This window comes from Amphiura filiformis, chromosome 15 (genome assembly GCF_039555335.1).
Source record: "Amphiura filiformis chromosome 15, Afil_fr2py, whole genome shotgun sequence".
Taxonomy (NCBI): Eukaryota; Metazoa; Echinodermata; class Ophiuroidea; order Amphilepidida; family Amphiuridae; genus Amphiura; species Amphiura filiformis.
Genome location: NC_092642.1, coordinates 30988323 through 30996328, shown reverse-complemented (window position 1 = coordinate 30996328; position 8006 = coordinate 30988323). Strand labels below are relative to the sequence as shown.

The 8006-nt window shown below is 37.0% G+C and overlaps 1 protein-coding gene across 1 annotated transcript in view; it reads right to left on the bottom strand.

The window, feature by feature from the left end:
- Window positions 1-505: 505 nt before the first annotated feature.
- Window positions 506-8006, bottom strand: part of LOC140171508 (arylsulfatase B-like) — a 41196-nt gene continuing 33695 nt past the window's right edge. The window contains exons 6-7 of the mRNA XM_072194777.1: window positions 6996-7150; window positions 506-1048 (exon numbers count right to left, since the gene is read on the bottom strand). Of these exons, the coding sequence (XP_072050878.1) occupies window positions 756-1048; window positions 6996-7150 (448 nt within the window). The 3' untranslated portion in view covers window positions 506-755. The remainder of the gene's footprint in view (window positions 1049-6995; window positions 7151-8006) is intronic.

Here is an 8006-nt window from a genome sequence, read left to right as displayed (position 1 = left end):
AGAAGATACGGTATATGGTATTCGCTATTCGCTATACGAAATACGCTCATTCGATTAGGTTGAGTTCACATAGGAGTGAACTATGTGAACTTAGCCTGATCGAATGAGCGTATTTCGTATAGCGAATAGCGAATACCGCATACTTCTATGTGATCGCAGCCTTAGAGATTGGAGTTTCATAACGCTCACCACGCTTTATTGAATAGATGACTGCAGCATGGTATTGCGAATTGCCTATAACAAAGGTCCAGGAAATTAATGCAGTGAGAAACAGATACTATGGATTACAGATTATGAGTGTAAAAAAGAAACACAATTTAAATTGCTGAAACATAACAGATTTAATATTTGAAAATACTGTTATTGTTGTTCATTGGACTTTCTAACATTAACAATAATATTAAACATTAATAATAATAACTCAGACAGGCCTGTAACCAAGGAGGGGTGGGGCGGACCCTCCCCCCAAATCACCAACGGCCAAAAAGATCCCTTTTTACCCAAATGTCCCATTTGCGAGCATAGCGAGCGAAAAATAGAGTTTTTGTGGTAACAAAAGTCCATATTAAAAAAAAAAAGGTTCACCTTTTCAAAATTAGCACCCCAATTAAATCCTGGTTACGGATCGGAATGCAACAAAATGTAACTTTAATCAGGGAACCTGCTTTAATGATCAACGTGTACGCTGTGTACGAAAATATTATGTAGCTCAAGAGAACTAGCACACTATAAAATACACCATTTCTACTACTCTTCTACTCCCAAGGACCCCAAACGCCCTCATGCTTAGCGGGATCACAATTTGAATCTTCACCATCATGCCAAATTGGTGGCGTCATATTAAGGTAATATTCCTGCAGACGATGCAGCATTTGTTCTACAACGGTTGGATTATCGTCTGCTAAATCGTTCCATTCGTTCGGATCAGCCGTGATGTTAAATAACCAAATGTGTTTACTTTCAGGTTCTACTGCTTTAAATGCTGTATAGTTTGATTCTGGTGGAGGGTAGCTGTTGTGAGTATCTCGTCCTTTGTCATTGAGTTTACCTGAGGAAAAATAGATGCAGTGGTTTGTAAAGTAATGTGACACAAGTAGGCGAAAAGTCAAAATGTCAAAAATGCGACTTGTTCATGGTTTTGTCAGAATGGGTTGCCATGCTAAATCACAACTGTTAGTGAAATCTTATCTGTTCCCTTAATTTCTTACAAAGTAAAATAAACCCCTGCCTGAATGTAGATGTATGCATAGCTAGAGCAGCAACGCCGCATATGGGCTGATATAAGGTGTTGTTGTTATAGCCCATGAAAAAATGAAAGTGGAATAACCGCAAAACTACAGACCTCGAGATAGATGCTTCCTGTTTAGAACTTACAATATGTCACAACTGAGAGTAAAATCTAGTCTCTATCTGAATTTCTCCTAAGGTGAAAATGAAATAGACCCTGGGATGTACATGTATGCTAGAGCAGTAGCACCTGATATGATCTGGTGTAAAGTGTTGCTCTAATTTTAGTGCAAGAAATGAAAGAGAAATAACTGATAAAATCAATGCAAATCTACAGATTATGACAGAAAATATATGTTACTTTTGATATGTCACAACTGTTAGTGAAAATCTCATCTCTTCAATTGTTTTCTGAATTTCTTCCAACCTCGCAATCTCTTTCGTTGCTGTATTAAAATTAGCTCAATTATTGGCTATGTAAACTGGTTAAAAAGTACGAAGACCATCACACACATGATTTGGTTTACAATAATTTTGGGGGAATTCCAAAATGACTTTCCACATCATTATCTTGCAAGTACACGGGGGTTTCCCATCTCATGAAATACTTTCAAAGTTAAATAATTAAATTAAATTACTCAGGGCACATCACAATGATAATATGTTCGAATTGCTCTGTTGACCTATAAAGACAACAGGTCTGGCTGATTCCATTTGGGACATGTGCAAATGTTACAAATATACCAAAAAAACAGGTTTGAAAAAAAAAAAACAATTTCATATTATACATGTAGCATCGTACATGGCTTTAAAGAGGAAGCCTCGCCAGGGCTATTCTTCTGGGGTGAACCAAGCCTACTTGGTTATCAAATTAATCAAGGTTATCTCTGAATTTGGAAGGTGCTAATTGATGCAGAAATAACATTAAAACATCAAATAGCACCTTAAACAAATTCAGAGACAACATTGTCACTGATTAATTTGATAACCAGGCAGGTTTGGTTCGCCCCAGAAGAACTGTTCTCACTGGGCTTCCTTTTAAGTATCGCTAAGAACAATAAAATAAAAACAGAAGATGAATACTATAATGAACTATATCTTAAAATCAATATTAGCGCAAATGACCTGTTCAGTTTGATCACATGTTCTTTCATTGTCAGTAATTAGGATTTAAATGTTTCATTGGCAAAACAGGATAACATTTTATTCATAAAAAAATAAAGCTGTATTTTCCTGGAATCGGGAGAACTAGCGCATTATACCCAATATACCCCATGAAGAAATGAAAGTGGAATACTGATAAAATCAATGAAAATTATAGACCATGACATAAAGTTATAAGTAAAAATATTGTCTCATGACAGAAAGCAAATAGTAGCATTAACCGTGTCTCATGACAGAAAGTAAGAAGTAGCAACCGTGTCTCATGACAGAAAGTAGATGCTGCTTGTGTCTGCTCATGTGTCGATACTGTAACTTGTCGGTGCAAACTTGTTTCCATTGCGCAAATTCAGTACTTCAATATAACGTGAAAGACATGGTATGAATTTATGAATTTTAGTTCTCTCCACATTTCCACACCAGTTAACAACATGGCTGTGATTATACTACAATACATCAGCCTACTCTTATTTTGCCACAGGCTGGTATTGACTTCAGCAGCCATTCACCAGTCACCATGTTACTCGTCAGGAAAAATTCCTTGTAAGGTATACAACCATACCCGTCTGGATTGTGTCAAAAGAAACCTAGTGTGCATACCACTATTACCAAGTAATGCTTCTCTGCAGGTGATTGAATTGTACTCCAACCAGCTTAGCATCATTCCTAATGATGCATTCAATGGGCTCAACAACTTGCTTGATCTGGACCTGTCTTCAAACAATATATCTTACATCTATGACAATAGCTTCAAAGGGCTACACCAACTCTTCAAACTTGACCTGTCTGACAATAATTTACAAAACTTGACCGGTACTCCATTTGAAGATCTTGTTTCACTGCAGATACTTCATCTTAAAGAAAATCTAATCAACAGTTTCACTTCATCGACACTTGCAGCACTGGCAAACTTGGAGGACCTCAGCATTGATTTTAGATGGCTCAACAATATAACAAACACCCCTTTCATTAACCTCACATCTCTGCAAAGTCTTTTAGTGTATATGCCATTGTCTGATTGTAGTGCCACCAAAGAGTTCTTCACTGGACTTAGTAAATTAGAAACCCTATACTTGAACCTTGTAATTGGAGGTTGTACCGATTATGATTTCTGCCCACTGATCTCCCTGCAGACATTAATTCTTGGAGGTGCTGATGAACTAAACATAACTAATGAATGTTTAACAGAAATTCCTTTGAAAGAAGTTGTGGCTGACTCTATTGAACTGTACTCTCTATATATGTACCTACATTACCACAAGTCTTGATATTGTAGCATCAGATGTCAATGAAATCATCCCAGATTTAAATTCGCTAAATTCACCACTTCGTAGCTTATTTCTTGAATTTTCTAATGTCAACCTGAATTCCACAACATTTGAAGGCTTAGAAAAATGGAATGCTACTTTGAATGTGCTTGATATCTATGCTTTTGAATTTTGGATTGAATGTTCTCCTTTCAAGTGGTTTCCTAATCTGCATGTGCTACGGATAGCTGGGAATAGTGAAGATCCTGAAGCTGTTAAGATGTTCTCGGCAGATGCCTTTGTTGGATTAGAAAACTTACAGGAATTACAATTATCTTTTTTATATTTCAACATATTTACATCAGGGGCGCTAGACATATTTGGTACATACAATTCTCTCAAGATTCTGAACCTGGCTGACAATGAGATACAAGATGATATCATATATGATCAGCTTTGTGTGATCACATCACTTGAGATGCTGGATTTATCAAACAATGACATTCTTTCTTTGCCACAAAGCTTTCCGTGTAACCCATCAGTGAAAACATTACTGCTAAGTATGGAATCACCAGCATGGTCTTCATCAAGCATAGATTTAGTTCAGATTTGTCGTAATGCACCTAATCTGAATATCTTGGATGCATCATCTCGGATGATTCATCTTGGTAAATGTACATGTCCAAAACTTACGACTCTTTATCTCAATAAAAGTTGGACTTTGAATGATCTTGCAACTGCTGAAGTTATTGTACCTAATCTACAGCGGCTTCATATGGCCAATGTTGTGATAGGAGGCAAAGACTATACTCCAAACATAATAAAAGCAGTCCTGAATACATTTAAATCACACAATCTGCAATTTCTTGACTTACATTCAAATCTAATATCTGTTATTAGCAAAGAAGAAGCTATGCTATTGAGCAACTTGACATGGCTGGATTTAAGTAACAATCAACTAGTATCACTTAGTAATCTACAAAATATGAATCATATGCAAACATTACTTTTGGGTGGGAACAAAATTGAAGTTGTACCAGAGTCATTTCTATCTCAATCAAACCATCAAGAACTTCAAACGTTAGAGCTTCAAAATAATCCCCTATTATGTGATTGCAATGTTATGACATTGAGGAAATGGTTACTAACTGATCGAGTTGTTTGTCTTTATGACGGTCCTATTGATCTTCTCCTTCCTGATGACTATAACAGTTATATTTGTCATTCCCCACACTCAAAATATGGATTGAGTGTGACGGAGATCTTCTTGGACTGCAAACCGAAATTGTGGATGTACATTTCAATAGGCATAGCATGTTTATTTGTTGTAGTCATTACAACTATAATAGTGATACGGTATCGATGGCATATTCGATACATACGCTTCCTTCTGTTCAACAGAAGACCATATCAAATTAACCTTATCAATAACGATGATGATGTTCTTGGTGATGATGAAGATGAGGATGGTGTACCTCGATATGATGCGTATGTAATATACCATGGACAAGATGAAGATTGGGTAGATGGTGAACTTCTAGCCAACATTGAAGAAGGTGAAGAACCATTCAGGCTTTGTCTTAAGACCAGAGACATTCGTGCAGGCAGACTAATCTTCAATGAATTGTCACTTCACATACAAAGAAGTCGCAAAGTTATTGCAATCCTCTCGCCTCATTTTGTTGACGACAATTGGTGTCACTTTGAACTAAACATGGCACATCGCAGGGTTCTAGAAGAGAATCCTAATGTCCTGATCTTTATACTCCTGGAAGACCTTCCTGAAAGGAGATTAACTCTACTGCTCAGACAATTATTTTGCAGAGTTGAGTGCCTCAAATGGCCTGTAGATGGACACGGACAATATCTATTCTGGCAGTGTCTTAAAGAAGAACTCAAAAGGCCTGTGCCATTAGATCGACGCTTTCAAGTTTAAAGCAGGCATTTTTTTCATCAAACTGGTGCTTCACAAATTTATGAAATTATGACGCGTACCAAATAACTATTGTTATGTGCCCCAAAATGTTCCATAATATTCATTAAAAGTTATGTATTTTGTCATTAGTTAATTTTCAATTGTTCTGACATTTATCTCTATTGATCTGTATTGAATATTCTAGAGATTCAATGGAAAATGGAAAATACTAGTAAACAATCATACATAATGTAAACCGCTAGAATGATCATGATTGCCACATGATGAAGTGGTGGCGCTATTGCAGTAACCATCTATACAGATTAATGATTCTGATTGGCTTGTGGTGTTGTAAAGAGCTGTATTTAGAGATGATGCAATGTGCTGTAATATATAAGGCCTGGAGAACAATTAAACAACAGCAGCAATGTAGAGTTATAACAAGAAACTCTGTGAAACTTATATTAGCCAGTGGTGGTACAAAGGTTATCATAATTGTGCGAAGTCTTCAAACTTCGGTTCGCGGTTCTTGTGTGTTGAAGAGAAGAAAATACGTTAAAGGCTGTAGGTAGTGAAAGCCAACAGTACTAGATTGAGTTATTGTCATCATCAAGTGAAGTAGTCCAGTGACCATGCATACGGATGCTGGAATCATTTGATTGAGTTATTGTCATCATCATCATCATCAACTGAACTAGTCCTATGATGCATACTATTGCTGGAATCCTTGCTCCCCTAGCATATTATCTTGATTGAGTTAATGTCATCATCATCAACTGAACTAGTCCAGTGATGCATACTATTGCTGGAATCCTTGCTCCCCTAATATATTATCTTGATTGAGTTAATGTCATCGCAACTGAACTAGTCCAGTGACCAAGCATACTAACTCGGGAGGGTGAGTAAGCGCAGCGGTAGTTCCCTCGCTTTGCACCACTGAGGTCCCGGGTTCAAGCCCCGACGCAACCCAGGACTCATGTGCACTTGGTTTATCCTGATTCCATGCTCGCTCTCGCAGGTTTTCTCCGGGATCTCCGGTTTCCTCCTGCTTAAAAAAAAATCGGTGATTAGTTGTTTGGTTATCAAAAACTTCCTTCACCCAATGGAATTTGGGGAGCTGCACAGATAATTGGTGGATGTTACAATCTAAGTGCGGATAGGTCTGCGCCTGAGGTTCGGCTGCAACTGGCCTAGATGATGCGATCTGATTGTGATGATTCACCATGGCAGCGAAATTACAGCGCTTTGAATCCTTCAAGATCTAGCTGGAAAAAGGCGCTATATAAATCTGAAATTTATTATTTATTTATTATTTGCTGGAATCCTTGCATCCCTAGCACACGTAATTTGATTGCAAAGTTATCAGCTTTTAAATTACCAATATGCTGATGTATTTTATTGTTCATTGCTCGCAATAAATATATTGATTCATTGATGTTACTGACCTTGAACACCTGTAAGTATCTTCCAATCTCCTATTCTTAATGCTGCGTGAAGAGATGTATTGAAAGAAGAAAACGGATCCGAACCATTCTTCGGGACTGGATACAGCGGATCTATATTATGAAGCAGCTCGTTTCTCTTCGAAGGTTTACTTGTTCTGGATAGGAATAAACAATCATGCAAATATATGACAATAATAGTTAGAGAGGGACGTTTTGAGATTTGAAGGTAATAGAGAGATTGCGAAATTTACGTGAAACGTGACACGGGAACGCGAACGGCAAGCTACATTAGTCGAAAATCGGTTATTATGCCCTCTAGAGGGTGAAATCTATTGTGAATTGGTCAATCGTGGAATTACCGTAAGGCGATTACGTTGCGGTTGGTAGCCAAAAATGACGTTCCAAAATGACAAAAAACGCATTATAAAATGCAGAAAAATGTTATGTTTGTCATGTTATGAAACGAATCAAAGTATCTTAATAGAACAAGTAGAGTCCGACATGTAATAAAATCCATTTTGGGGGTTCAAATTTGATCTCGTATAGACAAGAAGAAGTGAACAAATTTCGATTTTTTTTCGACGCGATTTCGAACGGGCAGATTGCCTATTCATTTGTGTGTGGAAAATGCCGTCCAAAAATCAGCTTGCGAAGAGACGTTTTAGGCAGGATTGTGTCGTGTTACGGCATAAATGCGGTATAATTGTCTGTTTGGGACGGGGAACAGAAGTTCGTGCAACGCTATTTTTCGCCTTGCTTTTTCGTTGTGCATTAAACAGCTGTCAAAGTGTTTTGCTTATGGATACTATTCAGCAAACTCCAAAATGTTTTTAAAACATGATAATGCATGTGTTTTTGGTTTTAGTTAAAACGTTTTGATAACATATCGATGTATGTTTATATAAAAATCATGAAAACTCGTATTATACTGAAAAAATAATACAACAACATTTTAAAAATTCGAAATGTTATAGTAAAATATCATTTGCCAAACATATTTAAGTGTCTATT